At 50.0% G+C, this 17,332-nt stretch overlaps 1 protein-coding gene across 1 annotated transcript; it reads left to right on the forward strand.

Moving 5' to 3' along the window:
* Positions 1-11,232: 11,232 nt before the first annotated feature.
* On the forward strand, positions 11,233-17,248 carry ATG4D (autophagy related 4D cysteine peptidase). Its single transcript, XM_079701992.1, has 10 exons — positions 11,233-11,479; positions 12,037-12,120; positions 12,202-12,375; positions 12,674-12,950; positions 13,024-13,088; positions 14,496-14,626; positions 15,694-15,772; positions 15,849-15,925; positions 16,003-16,122; positions 16,711-17,248. The coding sequence occupies exons 1-10, from the start codon at positions 11,248-11,250 to the stop codon at positions 16,891-16,893; spliced, it is 1,422 nt and encodes a 473-aa protein (XP_079558118.1). The 5' UTR covers positions 11,233-11,247; the 3' UTR covers positions 16,894-17,248.
* The last annotated feature ends 84 nt before the right edge of the window (positions 17,249-17,332 follow it).

The following is a 17,332-nucleotide window of genomic DNA, read 5'->3' on the forward strand; positions in this document are numbered from 1 at the left end:
CCAAACTCCTAATCTATCCCTCCCCCCAGGATACATTTGTTGAATGAAAGAAGAGTTTGGCATCCTTTCAGCCAAAAAGGCAGCCATATGTGAGTTCATTTCTAGAGCATTCTCTCACACAACACTGGGTGCAATAAAGGCATGAGAGGCAGGACGAGGGGGCTCTAAGGAAGCAAGGAAGTTTGACTAGGAAAGTGATCTATGTGAGAAAGCATCTTTATACGTATTTGTGTTTCCTTCAAGAGTGTGTAATTTAGTCAGCTCAGCCTAGGAGGGATGATTTCACTAAGGAGCATGGGAACTGGGTGGAGAAGCACAGAAACATTCTTGAAATTGCTGAGAGACCCAGGATGAAATTCAGGCACTGACGCCAAAATACAATCACCAGAATACAGTCACCAATCCTACCTCACTGGATTCCACTCAAATGCAATTTTGTGTCCGTGTCCTAATGTTACCATACTGATTTGTTTTTTTCTAGTTTATTGGGATGTCACTGACATACAACAAAATGCATGCCCTTTAAATGTTTGATTCCTCTATATCTTCACCTTGGTAGGGTCAGTCTTTTTCATTTTAGCTGTTCTGGTGGGTTTGTGGTGGTATCTGATTGTCATGTTATTTTGCATTTTCCTGATGGTTTTTTTTTTTTTTTTTTGTGGTACGTGGGCCTCTCACTGTTGTGGCCTCTCCCGTTGCGGAGCACAGGCTCGGGACGCGCAGGCTCATGGCTCACGGGCCCAGCCGCTCCGCGGCATGTGGGATCTTCCCGGACCGGGGCACGAACCCGCGTTCTCTGCATCGGCAGGCGGACTCTCAACCACTGCGCCACCAGGGAAGCCCTCCTGATGGTTTTTGATAAGAATTTTTTCATGTGCTTATTTGGCATCCATTTGTCTTTTGTGAAGAGACTGTATAGATCTTTTGCCTGTGCTTTTATTGGGTTGCTTTCTGAGTTTTAAATGTATGACGACTATGAAGATGACCACTTGGAATAACAGTAGTTCACCCACTGTATGACCCTTATTCCTGATACTTTATTTCCTCATCTGTAAAATGGGTTTAATAATTGTATCTAGGGACTTCCCTGGTGGTGCAGTGGTTAAGAATACTCCTGCCAATGCAGGGGACATGGGTTCGATCCCTGGTCCGGGAAGATCCCACATGCCGTGGAGCAACTAAGCCTGTGAGCCACAACTACTGAGCCTGCGCTCTACAGCCCGTGAGCCACAGCTACTGAGCCCACATGCCACAACTACTGAAGCCCGCGTGCCTAGAGCCTGTGATCCGCAACAAGAGAAGCTGCCGCAATGAGAAGCCCTCGCACCGCAACAAAGAGTAGCCCCTGCTCTCCGCAACTACAGAAAGCCCGTGTGCAGCAACGAAGACCCAATGCAGCCAATAAATAAATAAATAAATTTATTTAAAAAATAATTATATCTAACTTCTAGGGTTGTACTGAGGGTTAAATGACTTAAGACAGGTAAAGCCAGTAGGGCAAGTCTTGAGGGAATTGATCTTGAACCCTGGAGAAGCCAACTGAGGAGACTCAGAAAAAGCTGGGAATGCTAATTATTAGAGAAATACAAGTCAAAACTACAATGAGGTACCACCTCACACTGGTCAGAATGGCCATCAATAAAACTCTACAAATAATAAATGCTAGAGTGGGTGTGGAGAAAAGGGAACCCTCCTGCACTGTTGGTAAGAAAGTAAATTGGAGGAGCCACATTGGGAAACAGTATGGAGTTTCCGCAGAAAACTAAAAATAGAATTACCATATGATAATCCCACTCTTGGGCATATAACCAGACAAAACTCTAATTCAAAAAGATACATGCACCCCTATGTTCATAGCAGCACTATTCACAATAGCCAAGATATGGAAACAACCTAAATGTCCATCGACATATGCGTGGATAATGAAGATGTGGTACATGTATACAATGGAATACTACTCAGCCATAGAAAATAATGAAATAATGCCATTTGCAGCAACATGGATGCAACTAGAGATTGAAGTGAAGTAAGTCAGAAAGAGACAAATACCATATGATATCATTTATATGTGGAATCTAAAATATGACACAAATGAACCTATCTATGAAATAGAAACAGACTCACAGACATAGAGAACAAACTTGTGGTTGCCAAGGGGGAGGGGGTGTGAGGGAGGGATGGAGTGGTTTGGGGTTAGCAGATGGAAGCTTTTATGTATAGAATGGATAAACAACAAGGTCCCGGTCCAGTGGTTAAGAATCCTCTTTCCAATGCAGGGGACACGGGTTCTATCCCTGGTCGGGGAACTAAGATCCCACATGCATTCCGCAACTAAGAGGCCTGCATGCTGCAACTAAGAAGTCTGCATGCTGCCACGAAGAGCCTGCATGGCGCAACTAAGACCTGGTGCAGCCAAAATAAATAATAAATAAATATTGTTTAAAAATCATTATAGGGCTTCCCTAGTGGCGCAGTGGTTAACAATCTGCCTGCCAATGCAGGGGACACGGGTTCGAGCCCTGGTCCGGGAAGATCTCACATGCCATGGAGCAACTAAGCCCGTGCGCCACAACTACTGAGCCTGTGCTCTAGAGCCCGTGAGCCACAACTACTGAAACCTGCGTGCCTAGAGCCCGTGCTGCACAATAAGAGAAGCCACTGTCATGAGAAACCTGCGCACCGCAACGAAGGGTAGCCCCCGCTCTCGCAACTAGAGGAAGCCCGCACACAGCAATGAAGACCCAATGCAGCCAAAAATAAATAAATAAAATAAATAAATTTATTTTAAAATTCATTATAAAAATTTTTAAAGGTTGTATATATATGTATAACTGAATCACTTTGCTGTAAGCAGAAATTAACATACCATTGTAAATCAACCCTACTTAAATTAAAAAAAAAAAAAAGCTGGGAGGAGGCTCTCAGGACAGCTAAGTTCCTTAATCATTTATTTAGTCGTTTAACAAACAATTACTGTGTGTCTGTCATGTAACAACACAAGAGGCACCAGAGAGCCGGGATGGCTGGTTTTCTCTCTTTGTCATCGCTGGCCTGGTGCAGGACACTGAGAGTGACCATGGATGTTTTTCTTTTTTTTAACTGAAGTAAAGTTCACTTAAAATACTCTATTAGGGACTTCCCTGCTGGCGCAGTGGTTAAGAATCCACCTGCCAATGCAGGGGACACGGGTTTGAGCCCTGGTCCAGGAAGATCCCACATGCCACGGAGCAACTAAGCCCATGTGCCACAAGTACTGATCCTGCGCTCTAGAGCCCGCAAGCCACAACTAGTGAGCCCACGTGCCACAACTACTGAAGCCTGTGCACTTAGAGCCCGTGCTCTGCAACAACAGAAACCACCACAACGAAAAGCCCGCATGCCACAAAGAAGACCCAACGCAGCCAAAAATAAATTTAAAAAAAAAATTATTTTTAAAAAATAATAGTAAATAAATAATAAAAATAAAATATTCTATTAGTTTCGGGTGTACAATGTAGTGAATTGATATTTTTGTAGATTATACTCCATCTTAAGTCATTATAAAGTACTGGCTATATTCCCTGTGCGGTACAATGTAGCCTGTAGCTTATTTATTTTATACATAGTAGTTTTTACCTTTTAATCTCCTCCCCCTATGTTGCCCCTTCCTCCTTCCTCAGCCCACTGGTAACTTTTTGTTTGTTCTCTGTATCTGTGAGTTTGTTTCTGTTTTGTTATGTTCATTTATTTGTATTATTTTTTAGATTCCACTTAAGTCAACATACAGTATTTGTATTTGTCTGACTTATTTCTTTTTAAAAAAAATATTAATTAATTTATTTATTTGCTTGTGCCGGGTCTTAGTTGCGGCAGGCAGGCTCCTTATTTGTGGCATGCGAACTCTTAGTTGCGGCATGCATGTGGGATCTAGGGAAGTCCCACAGCCACCACCAGGGAAGTCCCTGTCTGACTTATTTCACTAAGCATAATGCCCCCGAGGCCCATCCATGGTGTTGCAAATAGCAGAATTTCATTCTTTGAGGATTCCCTGGCAGTCCAGTGATTAAGATTCCGCGTTTCCGCTGCAGGGGGCACAGGTTCGATCCCTGGTTGGGGAACTAAGATCCCGCAAGCCACGTAGTGCAGCCAAAAAAAAAAAAGTAATTCATTCTTTACCGTGGATGTTCTTGAAGGAATAATGGAGTAATTAGGACTGTTGTGGCTCTTCTCTTCGTGGGACTTTTGCTCTCACAGGGGGCACTGGTTTTAACAAGCGATGACACCATTGTGAAGATGTAATAATTCATTTGTGGTCAGGAGGAGCCTGAGAATAAAGAGAGCCTGGCCCAAGCTGGAGGTCAGGGCAGGCCTCTTAGAGCAGGTGATTGGCAAGCCAAGACCTGAAGAAGAGAAGGGATAAACAGGCTGCACTTATTTCCTAAGGCTGCTGCAATAAATTACCACAGACGGGGTGCCTTGAGACAGAAATGGATTCTCTCTCAGTGCTGGAAGTTAGAAGTCCAATGTCAAGGTATCAGCAGAGCTATGCTGTCTCTGAAGGCTCTAGGGGAGAGGGGAGAATCATGCCTTGTCTCTTTCCTAGCTTCTGGTGGTTACTGGCCTTCTTTTTTTTTTTTTTTTTTTGTGATATGCGGGCCTCTCACTGTTGTGGCCTCTCCCGTTGTGGAGCACAGGCTCTGGACGCACAGGCCCAGCGGCCATGGCTCACGGGCCTAGCCGCTCCGCGGCATGTGGGATCTTCCCGGACCGGGGCACGAACCCGTGTCCCCTGCATCGGCAGGCGGACTCTCAACCACTGCACCACCAGGGAAGCCCTACTGGCCTTCTTTGGTTTGCACAAAGCTGCATCACCCCAATCTTGGCCTCCATGGTCACATGACTTTCTTCCTCTGTATCTGTCTGCATCTCTCTTCTCTAAAGACACCAGTCATGTTTGATTCAGGACCCACCCTAATTCAGTATGATCTCATCTTAACTAATTACATCTGCAAAGTACCCTATGTCCAAATAAGGTCACAACCTCAAGGACCTGAGGTTTGGATTTCAACATATCTTTTGTGGAGAAACAATACAGCCCACAAGGCAAGATGGCCCGTGAGAGTCATTGTTATTTGGAATCTGAGGTGGTGGCCCCAGGCGGATTCAGACAAGCCTGGGGTGGCCCAGTGGGGGTGCCTGGCATCTGGTTTGTTTACAGTAGTGGGACCTTGCAGGAGGAGGAGGGAAGAGAGGAGAAGGGGTTCAAAGAGCAGAGTCAGTACCTTTGGAGATACAGACTGGGCTCCAGCCCTACACCAGGCTCCAAGGAGTCCACCACAATTCAGGCAGAGACTCCATGGGAACATGGAGGGAAGGACCCAGGGTTCCAGCTGCATCTGGGATGTCTCCTGTCTCACCTGGGCAGTGGTTACATTTCCTGCACTAATACAGTAGCCACTGGCCACATGTGGCTCTTGAGCACTTGAAATGTGCCCAATCCAAATTGAGGCGTTCTATGGTTGTAAAAAAAACACATGAACTATATCAGACTTTGAGAACAGTACCCCCCAAAAAGGTAAAATAGCTCATTAATAATTTTTTATACTTGTTACATGATCGTATTTTGTGTATAGTGGGTTAAGTAAAAAGTATTATTAAAATTAATGTCACCTATTTCTTGTAATTTTTTTAGGAGATAGAATTGACATATAACATTGTATTCATTTTAAGTATACAGCAGAATGCTTTGCTGTATGTATATGCTCTGAAATGTTCACCACAATAAGTTTATTGAACATCCATCACCACACATAGTTCGATTTTTTTTTTTTTTTGCGCCACTGCGCCACCAGGGAAGCCCTGATTTTTTTTTTTTTGTGATGAGAATTTTTAAGATCTGCTCTCTTAGCAACTTTCAAATGCACAATACAGTATTATTAACTATAGTCACCGTGCTGTACATGACATTCCCATGACTTATTTGTCTTATAATTGGAAGTTTGTACCTTTGACTCTGTTCACTGATTTCATCCACCACTCACCGTCTCTGGCAACCATCTATCTGTTCTCTGTATCTGCAAGTTTGGTTTTTTTAAGATTCCACATATAAGTGAGATCCTGCAGTATCTGTCTTTCTCTGTCTGACTTATTTCCTTCTTTTTGTGGTTGAGTAATGTTTATATATATATATATATATATATATATAATATATATATATATATTTTGCCACGCCACTTGGCATGCAGTATCTTAGTTCCCCCACCGGGGATCGAACCCGTGCCCCCTGCGGTGGAGGCGCAGAGTCCTAACCACTGGACCACCAGGGAACTCCCCTATATCACATTTTCTTTATCCATTCATCCACTGGTAGACATTTAGGTTGCTTGCTTCCACATCCTGGCTATTGTAAGTAACCCTGTAATAAACATGGGAGTGTACATATCTTTTTGAGATAGTGATATCATTTCCTTCAGATAAATACCCAGAAGTAGAATTGCTGGATATATGATAGTCCTATTTTTAATTCTTTGAGGAACCACCATACAGTTTTCCATAGTGGCTGCACCAGTTTTACACTCCCACCAACAGTGTTGAAGGGTTCCCTTTTCTCCACATCCTCACCAACATTTGTTATCTCTTGTCTTTTTGATAATAGTCATTCTAACACCTGTTAGAATGACTATTATCATAGTCATTGTGGTTTTGATTTGCATTTCTCTGATGATTAGTGATGTCAAGCACCTTTTCATGTACCAGTTGGCCATCTGTATGTCTTCTTTGGAAGAATATCTATTCAGACCCTCTGCCTGTTACCAGAAAACCCGCCTCTTTGTGGGTGTCAAGCCAAAAGACACAACCAAGCCGAAGATAAGATAAGATCGGGAGAAGGAAGGATTTATTACTTGCAACAAGTAAGGAGAACCCCAGGGATCTTTCCCAAAGCAGTGTCTCCCCAGACAGTAAAATTGGAGACGTTTTAAGCTAAGATTATATGCATATCCATGAAGGGGTTTGAGCAGAGGAGAATTCAGCATAGAATCTGGACAAAGGTTGACAGAGTCCAAGCTTAAGTTGATGAAATCAAGAGGGTCAGAAAAGGCCAACATCATCATTCCTTAGGTTCTAGTTGATCTGGTGACTGAGCACTTGAGGGGAGTTTGAATTCTGCAAAACAGCTCAAGAGAGTGCTTCAGGCTACTCTTTACCACTGAAACAGAACTGGAAGTCTTTACAACTGATTTATTATCTTTGCTATTGTTACTTCTCTTGCCTGATAACAGTGGTTCATTCCTGCATTCTTTTGTTCCCTTAAGATCATTAATTACTGAGACTCCTTCAAGGGCAAGCACTGTGGCTGGCCTTAGATCACAAAATGGCTTAGGCAAAAAATGGCTTCTCTTATGTCAAAAAGGTATATCTGGTTCTTTTCTTCCAGGGACCCTTACCCTATCTGCTTACATGCCCACTTTTTTAAAAAAAATTTGTTTATTTATTTGGCTGCGTCAGGTCTTAGTTGCGGCACACGGGGTCTTCATTTTGGCAGATGGACTCTTCCTTACACACATAGGCTTCTCTCTAGTTGTGGCACACAGGCTCTAGAGTGCAGGCTCAGTAGTTGTTGTGCACAGGCTTAGTTGCCCCACAGCGTGTGGGAACTTAGTTCCCCAACCAGGGATTGAACCCATGTCCCCTGCACTGGAAAGCGGATTCTTAACCACTGGACCACCAGGGACGTACCCCATGCCCACTTTTTTTTTTTTTTCCGTACATGGGCCTCTAACCGTTGTGGCCTCTCCCGTTGCGGAGCACAGGCTCCGGATGCACAGGCTCAGCGGCCATGGCTCACGGGCCTAGCCGCTCCGCGGCATGTGGGATCTTCCCGGACCGGGGCACGAACCCTTGTCCCCTGCATCGGCAGGCGGACTCTCAACCACTGCGCCACCAGGGAAGACCCCCCATGCCCACTTTTTAATTGAACTAGCTGTATTTTTTTTTACATGGCTACTAGAATATTGAAAAATGTACCTCATGTTATGTTTCTATTAAACAGTACTGCTCTAGATTTTTTTGTTGTGGTGGAAATTGTTCTTGAAAATAATTTTATAAATAGGTTCTTCCAGCTGTTGTGTGGATTTGAGGGGTCAGAGATGGCATTCAGGAGGCCAGGAAGGATGCAACAGTGGTGATGGGGGCCAGACCTCAGAGGGCAGTGGTGGGAATAAGAAAGACAATAGCAGTAACAATTCAAAGTGAAGTGGTGGTTGCTGTGTTTTAAACATTTTGCATATTCATTTAATTCTTCTCCCAAACCCTAGGAAGTAGGCACTATTACTATCCCATTTGGCAGATGAAGAAACTGAGGTATAGATAAGCAAGGTCACCTGTCTAAGACACCTGGCTGCAGCGTCTGCCCATAACTATTGTGCTCCTTTGGGGACATGAGGACAATTGGGGACAGATTAGTAAGTGGACTGACACACCCCCAGGAAGGAAGGCAATGAAGGCTGGGTGGGGAGGAGCCAAGGGCATGGGAGGAAAAGCCAGTGGGGGTGAAAAACCGAAACTGGGGAGCCTGGGGGACATCCCAGGGGGGATACAGGTGGCAGCTGGATGATGAGTGGGGACAGAGACCCAGGTGGGGAGCTGAGGTTGTGGCTGTACTTGTATGGAAGGGGAGTGAAGGGAAGAAATTGAAGGTCACACTGTGAATCACTGCCCTCCTCCAGGAAGGAACTGTTGCAGGAAGGGGGACCCCTTCCAGTGCCTGAGAGTGGGCTCTTGTCTAACACGGAAATGAATTGTCCTAGGGGACACACGTACTCACAAAGCAAAAGACTTTATTGGGAAGGGGCGCCCGGGTGGAGAGCAGCAGCGTAAGGGAACCCCGGAGAACTGCTCTGCCACTTGGCTCGCAGTCTTAGGTTTTATGGTAATGGGGTTAGTTTCCGGGTTGTCTCTGGCCAGTCATCTTGCTTGGCCCATATATAGTCTGACTCAGGGTCCCTTCTGGTGGCGTGTGCATCTCTCAGCCAAGACGGACCCTAGCGCGAAGGATCCTGGGAGGTCTGTAGGACAATATTATGGGCTGGCATCAGCATCATATTTTTATTGGGAGCTCCTGTTGTGAGACAACTCATGCAAGTGGTTATCATCCTGCCTGACCAAGGCGGGGGGTTTGGGTCAACAGCTGTGACCATGGTTGGGGCGGGGTTCAGCCAGCAAATCAAACAGAAGGGGTCACCTGGGGCCACCCCAGTCCATCTGTCCCCTGCGAAGCTATAAGCTCTCCTTCCACTCCACAAGTTGTTTGATAACTACCATATGCCAGGTCCCACACTGAGTGTTGAGAAGGCAGCAGTGACCAAGATGGACAGAGATGCCTGCTCTAGTGATGTTGTGGGGACAGAGATGATAAACATAAAAATTATACATATAAATATAAGATCAGTGCTATGGTCTGAACATTTGTGTCCCCCCCAAAAAATTCACAGGTTGAAATCCAACCCCCTAGTGTGATGGTATTAGGAGAAGGGGCCTTTGGGAGGTGATTAGGTTTAGATGAGGATATGAGGGTGGAGCCCCCCTAATGGGATTAAAAAGAGGGAAGAGACACGAGATATCTCTCTCTGTGTACAATGCACCAAGGAAAGGCCATGTGAGGACTTCGCTAGGAATAGGGCCCTCACCATGCACTAATGTTATAGCAGTCCAAGCTGACTCAGACAATCAGGTTATGATAACTGCTCTGGAAAAAAAAAATAGCAGGGAAGGGGGAAGGATCCCAAGGGTAGGGGTGGGGTGGAATTATGAAGGTGGCCACACTGCAGGGATGACATTTGAATAAAGTCCTGAAAGAGGTTGAGGGACAGCCATGCAGATATCTCAGGGAAGAGAGGTTAGGCAGAGGCAACAGCAAGTGCAAAGGTCTTGAGGTGGATTGGTACCTGTCGAATTTGAGGAAGGAGGCCGGTGTGTGGTTGAAGGGAAGTGAATGAGGGAAGAACCAAAGGTGAGAAAGTCCGGGAGGTGACTGTACTTTTGTGCCTTCTTCACATTGCATGCCCTCGTCTAAATCCTTCATCCAACTTCCTTCTGCCTGTTGAGGACAGAGCCCGTGGGTTGGCCACTAGAGGCCACCCTCTCTGTGGTTCCCAGGGCACTCAACCTGCCTTTGAGGCCATGATTGGCTTTCTCTGAGCCCTAACTGTGCCTCAAACGCCTCGCTAAGCGCTTTATGAGAATGAACTCAGCTCGTCCTCCTAACATTCCCGAGTTAGATGCACTGAAAAATTTTTACAGCTTTCTTGAGGTATAACTGACATACAAAAAACCACACACTTTTAATGTGTACAATCAGTTGAGCTTTCACATGCTGGAAACCATCACCACAATCAAGGTACTAAACACATCCTAAGCCCTTTTTTATCCCTCGCTCCCACCTCTCCCCACCCCACCCCCAGGCAACCACTGATCTGCTTTCTATGACTATAGATGAGGTTGCATTTTCTAGAGTTTAAATAAATGGGACCAGCGAGTATATACTCTTCTTTTTTGTCTGGCTTTTTTCCCTTAGCAAAATTAGGAAGATTCGTTTATGTTGTTGCGTGTATTTGAGCCCTTCTGCTCCTGGGGAAACTAAAGCACGTAGGGGTGTGGCTTGAAGGCGGAGTTTGTGGGAGTGGGTGTCACGCACAGGTTGGGCCCCCGACCGAGGCAGCCCGCAGAGCAGCGCTCTGATCCTCTGGCGGACGTGGGCAGGTGCAAACCGCGTAGGGGCCCCGCCTGGGGGTCAGTCCCCCAGCGCAGGAGGGGGCGGGGCCGGGCGGGGCGGGGCCGGAACCGGCGAGGGGCGGGGCCTGGCGCGGCCTTCCCGGCTCTGGGGCTTCCGATAAGGACCTCCAGGGGCTCGGCCGCGCCTGGGCTCTGCGATAAGGCGGGCGGTGCAGGGGGTCGCGGGGCGCCGCAGGGAGGCGCGGCGTCAGGAGGTCACAGCGCGGCCACAAGGGACTGGGGCCGGGGACCCAGGCTGGGGGCCGGGCTTGGGCGGGGCGTCCGGCTGTGTCACGCCCGCCTCCCTCCCGGGGCCAGGGCCGCTAAAATGGCGGCGGCGGCGGCGGCGACACCGTCCCGCACAGGGCCCGGGGGCCTGGTCGCCGTGCCGGGGGCCCACTAGCGCCTTCCTGGGCGCCCGCGTCCTGGCCGCGTCCTGGCCCCTGGGGCGCTCGAGCGGGGCCCCTGGGGCCCTCGGTCGGCCCTCCCGGCGCGCCCATGAACTCCGTGTCGCCGGCCGCAGCTCAGTACCGGAGCGGCAGCCAGGAGGACGCGCGCAGCCCCGAGGGCCGCAGGCCACGGCGCCCCCGAACCCCGGACCCCAACGGCCTGGGGCCCTCCGGAGCCAGCGGCCCCGCTCTTGCGTTGCCCGGGACAGGCCCGGGGGAGCCGGACGAAGTGGACAAGTTTAAAGCGAAGTTCCTGACAGCCTGGAACAACGTCAAGTACGGTGAGGAGGGGGCGGGCCCCGGGGTTGGGTTCTGAGGTGGGAGCGAGCTGAGGGTTCAGGCGGGCCGGGGGCTTGGAGGTCGGTGGGAGTCAAGGAGAACCAGACCCTGCACCTGTCAGGTATTCCACCCTTTGTTCCCCTCCTGTGAGTCACCTGTGGGTAGGTCCCCCGCCCTGCCCTGCCCAGAGCGGGCCGCTGGCTGGCAGGTCCAAAGGGGAATGTGTTTACAAGCCTCAGTCGATTCTCCGTGTGACCTTGGGCAAGGTTTTTTGTTTCCCTGTGCCTCCATTTTCCTTCTCTGTAAAATGGGTACAGTAATCAGACGTGCTTTGATTCATCCCGAATTAACGGCAGACATGCATGTGGCTGTTACTAGGGGCTCCGCCTCCATCCAGGAGAAATGTAGCACGGATTCCCCAGAGCCTTCCCTGAGATAGGAACTAGGATAGTCCGCATCACACAGGTGGGAGAATTTAAGCGCTGTTGCTGCCCTGTTAGGTTGCGTGTCTGCCAAGCAAGTGCTTCATCTTGCTGGACACTGCCCCATGTCTCCCCAGGTTGGGTAGTCAAAAGCCGGACCAGCTTTAGCAAGATTTCCAGCGTCCACCTCTGTGGCCGCCGCTACCGCTTCGAGGGCGAGGGTGAGCTGGTGGCCCCTGGCTAGGGTTGGAGGAGTCCCCCAGGGGTGTTTCTCGTGGCAACTGACGAGTCTGCTCTTGTAGGTGACATCCAGCGTTTCCAGCGGGACTTTGTATCTCGCCTATGGTTCACATACCGCCGGGACTTCCCACCTCTCGCTGGGGGCTGCCTGACCTCCGACTGTGGCTGGGGCTGCATGTTACGGAGTGGGCAGATGATGCTAGCTCAGGGACTGCTGCTGCACTTCCTGCCCAGAGGTGAGCGGTGGAGGGGGAAGGGCACAATAGGAGCGTAGCGCCCACCACAGGTCAGCAGTGTTAGAACTGTTTGTAAACAAAGTTTAAAGTCATGTTAGAATTGCGTGTAAAGTAAGCTTGTGGGGGGGGGGGGGGCGGGGAGTGAGAGTTGTTTAGAAAATAAGTTGAAGGAATGTGAAAATTGTAGTTAAACACGGCATCTCTGGAGCGGTAAAGTTGTGTGTAAATCATGGATAGTGGGAACTGTGCCCCACCCCCTACACCATCGCCATTTGACTCTTAACTCCATCCCTACCAGACTGGAGATGGTCCCTGGGCGCGGGCCTGGGCCCCCCTGAGCCATCGGGGTTGGCCTCTCCCAACCGGTACCGTGGGCCTGCCCACTGGATGCCTTCACGCTGGGCCCAGGCTGCCCCTGAGCCGGAGCAGGAGCGCCGGCACCGGCAGATTGTATCCTGGTTCGCTGACCATCCCCGGGCCCCCTTCGGCCTACACCGGCTGGTGGAGATTGGGCAGAGCTCGGGCAAGAAGGCAGGTGACTGGTATGGTCCGTCCCTGGTGGCGCACATACTCAGGTGAGGGCCGCTGCAGGGGACATGGGAGCTACTGGGTACCCCCAGGAGCTCAGGCCTTTCCTCCCGTCCCCAGGAAAGCTGTGGAGAGCTGCTCAGAGGTCACCCGCCTGGTGGTGTACGTTTCTCAGGACTGCACAGGTAAGGGGCTGGGAGCCAAGGTCACAGGGTTCTCACCCTGAGCCAGTCACTACCTCAGCTGCCTCTTAGGACCCACATTCCTCAGATGCTGAAACAAGTTCTGCGGCAGAGGGACCCTTGGAAAGGATTCGAGGCCCACACTGGGTCGGGCTGCTCTGGATTCCTACCCTCCCTCTGGAACCAGGAGAGGAGACTTCAGGGGCTTCTCCCTGAGTGATAGAATAAAAGACATAAGGAATTCCTCTCGCAGGTCCAACTCACTCTTGTTCCAACATGTACGAAGGTTGGGTCTCTGCCTCATAGGGTTGTCATGAGGATTTAAGTGAGTCAGTGATAAAAGTAAAACCCTTAGGATAATGCTTCTCACTTAGTAAGTATTCACTAAACATTAGCTATTATTATTATTATTCCCTCAAAAACAGTTCAGGAGAGCCTTTTTCTTAGTCTGTTAGGGCTGCTGTAACAAAAATACCATAGACCAGGGAATTCCCTGGCGGTCCAGTGGTTAGGACTCGGCGCTTTCGCTGCTGGGGCCCTGGTTGATCCCCGGTCGGGGACTAATATCCCACAAGCTGCGTGGCATGGCCAAAAAAACAAAACAACACACAAAAAAATAGACTGGGTGGCTTGTGAACAACAGGAATTTATTTTTCATAATTCTGGAGGCTGGGAAGTCCAAGAACAAGGCACTGGCAGTTTTCGTGTCTGTTGGGAGCCCACTTCCTGGTTCATTTTGCTGTGTCTTCAGGTAGCAAAAGGGGCAAGCGAGCTCTCTGGGGTCCCTTTTATAAGGGCAGTGATTTCACTCCTAATCCCCTCCCAAAGGCCCCACTTCCTAATTCCATCACCTTGGGGGGTAAGATTTCAACATAAGAATTTAGAGGGGGGCACAAGCATTCAGACCGTAGCAGCTGCCTCCGGAAAGGGTTGAATGCACTTTTCTGGGAGCCAGGAGGGGCCTCATATAGCCACAAGGGAGGAGGCGGGAGAGGAGTAACCAGCAGACGGGACTTGAGGGGGACACACAGGAACTTTCAGCTGACTGGCGGATTGCTCAGCGCTCCCATTTCCGTCTTAGAAACCCAGGCGCAGAGTCGGGAAGGACTAGAGGCACTCTGGGCTGCGGGGAAGGCTCTCCAGCTCCTCCTAGCTTTACACTGTTTGTCTAAGTCTCAGGACGTCAGTTGCCCTCTCTGTAAAATGGGGATGTCCACACCTGCCTGGAGGCCCTGGGATTGTCTGAGGGAGCTTGGGGTGGGGGGGACACTGGAAAGGTGCTTTTCTGCCGATGACAGGAGTGTCATCCCAAGAGGTTGCTCAGGCAGGGTTGGTCCTCTGAGGATGGAGGACCATACTCTGAGGCTTGAAGGGCCAGAGAGAATGTGACCTGCTGCCCTGTCCTTCCAGTGTACAAGGCGGATGTGGCACGCCTGGTGGCCAGGCCAGACCCCACAGCTGAGTGGAAGTCCATGGTCATCCTGGTGCCAGTGCGGCTGGGTGGTGAGACTCTCAACCCCGTGTACGTGCCCTGCATGAAGGTAGGTTCTACCAGATTCTACCATGCCTCCTCCCAGGAGCCCTGCAGACTTTTTCAGCTTGGGTTAGGTGTTTATGCTTCCTTCATCTCTTCATCGGTTTATCCAGTAGTCACAGAGCACCAATTATGTGCCAAGAACTGTCCCAGCTGCTGGGGATTCAGAGGTGGACAGGCAACAAGTGATGCCCTCTGGGAACAGACGTTCTAATGGGGGAATAACAGGCAGTGTATGTGGAACCAAATTGACAGCTGTGGTGTTACAACTCGGACTCTAAAGGAACCAAAATTAACACGATGAAGGGCAGATGTGGGTGGCTGCACAGCCTAGGAAAGCCCCTCTCTAGCCAGAAGCAAGAGAGAAGCCAGAGGAGGAGTGTTCCAGGCAAAAGAAGCAGCAAGGCTGGAAAGACCCTGATGTGTTTATACCCGGAATAAAGGCCAAAGATCTCTCCACAGCCCACAAGGCCCTGTACCATCTGCCTACATTCTACAACTCACTTCATTCTGCTCCAGCCACACAGGCCTCTTCACTGTTCTCAGAGGACACCTGCCTCAGAGCCTTTGCACTTGCTGTTACCATCACTTGGAGCACTCTTTCCCAAGATGCACTCTTTATTTTTTTTAACATCTTTATTGGAGTATAACTGCTTTACAATGGTGTGTTAGTTTCTGCTCTATAACAAAGTGAATCAGCTATATGTATCCCAAGATGCACTCTTAACTCCCTTAACTCTTTGCTAAAACATCAGCTCTCAGTGAGGCCTTTTCCTGATTCCCCTATTTAAAATTGGAAAGCCTTCTTCCCGCCTTTATTCTTTCTCCAGAGTGTCACCGCCTTGTGACACATGACGTAACTTGCTCATCTTGTTCCTTGTTCTCCTGCACTAGAACATCAGTTGCTTAAGGGCAGGGTTTTGTCTGTCTTGGTCACTGCTACCCCCCAGGGCCCAGCACAGGCTTGGGTTTGCACACACTGGGCCTTTGCTATGCATTTGTTGACAGTGCTTACAGTGCTCACTGACAGCACCTGCTGTGGTTCCTTACCTTCACCGGCTTTCTTCCCTGCAGGAGCTCCTGCGTTCAGAGCTGTGCCTTGGCATCATGGGGGGCAAGCCACGCCACTCGCTGTACTTCATTGGCTATCAGGGTAGGCCCACCCCGTCCTGCTTCATCCCATCCCACCTTACCCTCTTCCACCCCTGCTCATGCTTCCTCCCCTGCAGATGACTTCCTCCTCTACCTGGACCCTCACTACTGCCAGCCCACTGTGGATGTCAGCCAGGCTGACTTCCCCCTAGAGGTGAGCTGGGATCCCCAGGGTGGGGTTGGAGGCCTGTGGAGGGTTCCCCCCGAGCCCCCCTTGTCTGTCTGCCCCAGTCCTTCCATTGCACCTCACCCCGCAAGATGGCCTTTGCCAAGATGGACCCGAGCTGTACTGTGGGGTTCTATGCTGGAGACAGGAAGGAGTTTGAGACGCTCTGCTCAGAGCTGACCAGGGTGAGCAAGGCATGCTGGAGGGTGGGAGGCAAAGGGCAGGGCTAGGGTAGAAGAGGAACAGAGGCTTTGAGGCCAGCAGGCCTGGCAACGCCACGTCCAGGCTATGTTGTTAAGATTATTATCCTGACCACAAGCTGCAAGAGCCCAGCTCTAATTAGAGCAAAAAGAGGCATGAAATGAAAAATTTAAGGGGACAGCTGCTTCCAGGGGGTCAAGTGGTAGGACCCTGCCTTGTCCTTTGGCTCTGTTTTCCTATCAAGGCTTTACCCTTATGGTGGCAAGAAGTGGCCACCAGGCTCTCTGGGCACCTACTATTTAGCTGAGTGGAAAGGGAGCCCCACCTTCTCAGCAGATAGAGAAAATCCCACAGCTGTGGTTCATTGGCTGCAGAGGGTCATGTGCTCATCACTGAGCCAATCACTATAGCCAGGGCACAGAAGGTGCTGATTGGCTGGCCTGCATCACTGCCCTGGAGGGATGGGAGTTGAGTTCAGGAAGCACCTGATAAACATACCTGTTAAGATAATTATACCTACTAGGATAATTAACATGGCTTGGGGCCTGAGCTGTTCTCTCTCCTCCCACCAGGTCCTCAGCTCCTCCTCAGCCACAGAGCGATACCCCATGTTCACCCTGGTTGAGGGCCATGCTCAGGACCACAGCCTGGACGACCTCTGCTCCCAGCCCTCCCAGCCGACACTGCGGCTCCCTCGCACAGGCCGGCTCCTCAAGGCTAAACGCCCAAGCTCTGAGGACTTTGTGTTTTTATAAAGGGAGGGGATGAGGGAGAAGACATGACCCTATTTATTTTTTTATTTATGTCACTCTGGGTGTGGGAGCTTGAACTCCCCCCGACAAGTGCAGCTGAGAGCAGTCCAGGAAGCCTCCGGGCTGGGGCCATTCAGCCAGGAACAGAGCCTGCACACCTGCCTCCCACCAGCCAGGCCCTCCTCACTGGGCAGGGAGGGAGGGCCCCCGGGCACCCACTCAGGGCCTGACTCAGTACTGTAGTTTGCACTGGACCGTCCATGCCCCTCACCGGTCCCAACGCCCCCATCCTGCCAAGGGCTGGTGGGAGGGAGGAGGGGCTGTGACCAATGGGGGCTAATAAAGCCGTTTGACTTGACCTTGGCTATGGCTGGGCCCAGCATTTGAGGGATGGGGCTCAGGGTATGTCTCGAGGTGAGGTTCCAAGTCATCTGGAGAAGCT

The sequence above is a fragment of the Hyperoodon ampullatus genome (assembly GCF_949752795.1).
Source record: "Hyperoodon ampullatus genome assembly, chromosome: 4".
NCBI lineage: Eukaryota > Metazoa > Chordata > Mammalia > Artiodactyla > Ziphiidae > Hyperoodon > Hyperoodon ampullatus.

What these genes read in the sequence shown, in the direction of transcription:
- ATG4D (XM_079701992.1), top strand. Translation starts at nt 11,248, where the DNA reads ATGAACTCCGTGTCGCCGGCCGCAGCTCAGTACCGGAGCGGCAGCCAG. An exon ending in GCTGCACTTCCTGCCCAGAG is followed by an intron (nt 12,376 to 12,673) that starts GTGAGCGGTGGA and finishes CATCCCTACCAG; the next exon opens with ACTGGAGATGGTCCCTGGGC. An exon ending in CGTTTCTCAGGACTGCACAG is followed by an intron (nt 13,089 to 14,495) that starts GTAAGGGGCTGG and finishes CTGTCCTTCCAG; the next exon opens with TGTACAAGGCGGATGTGGCA.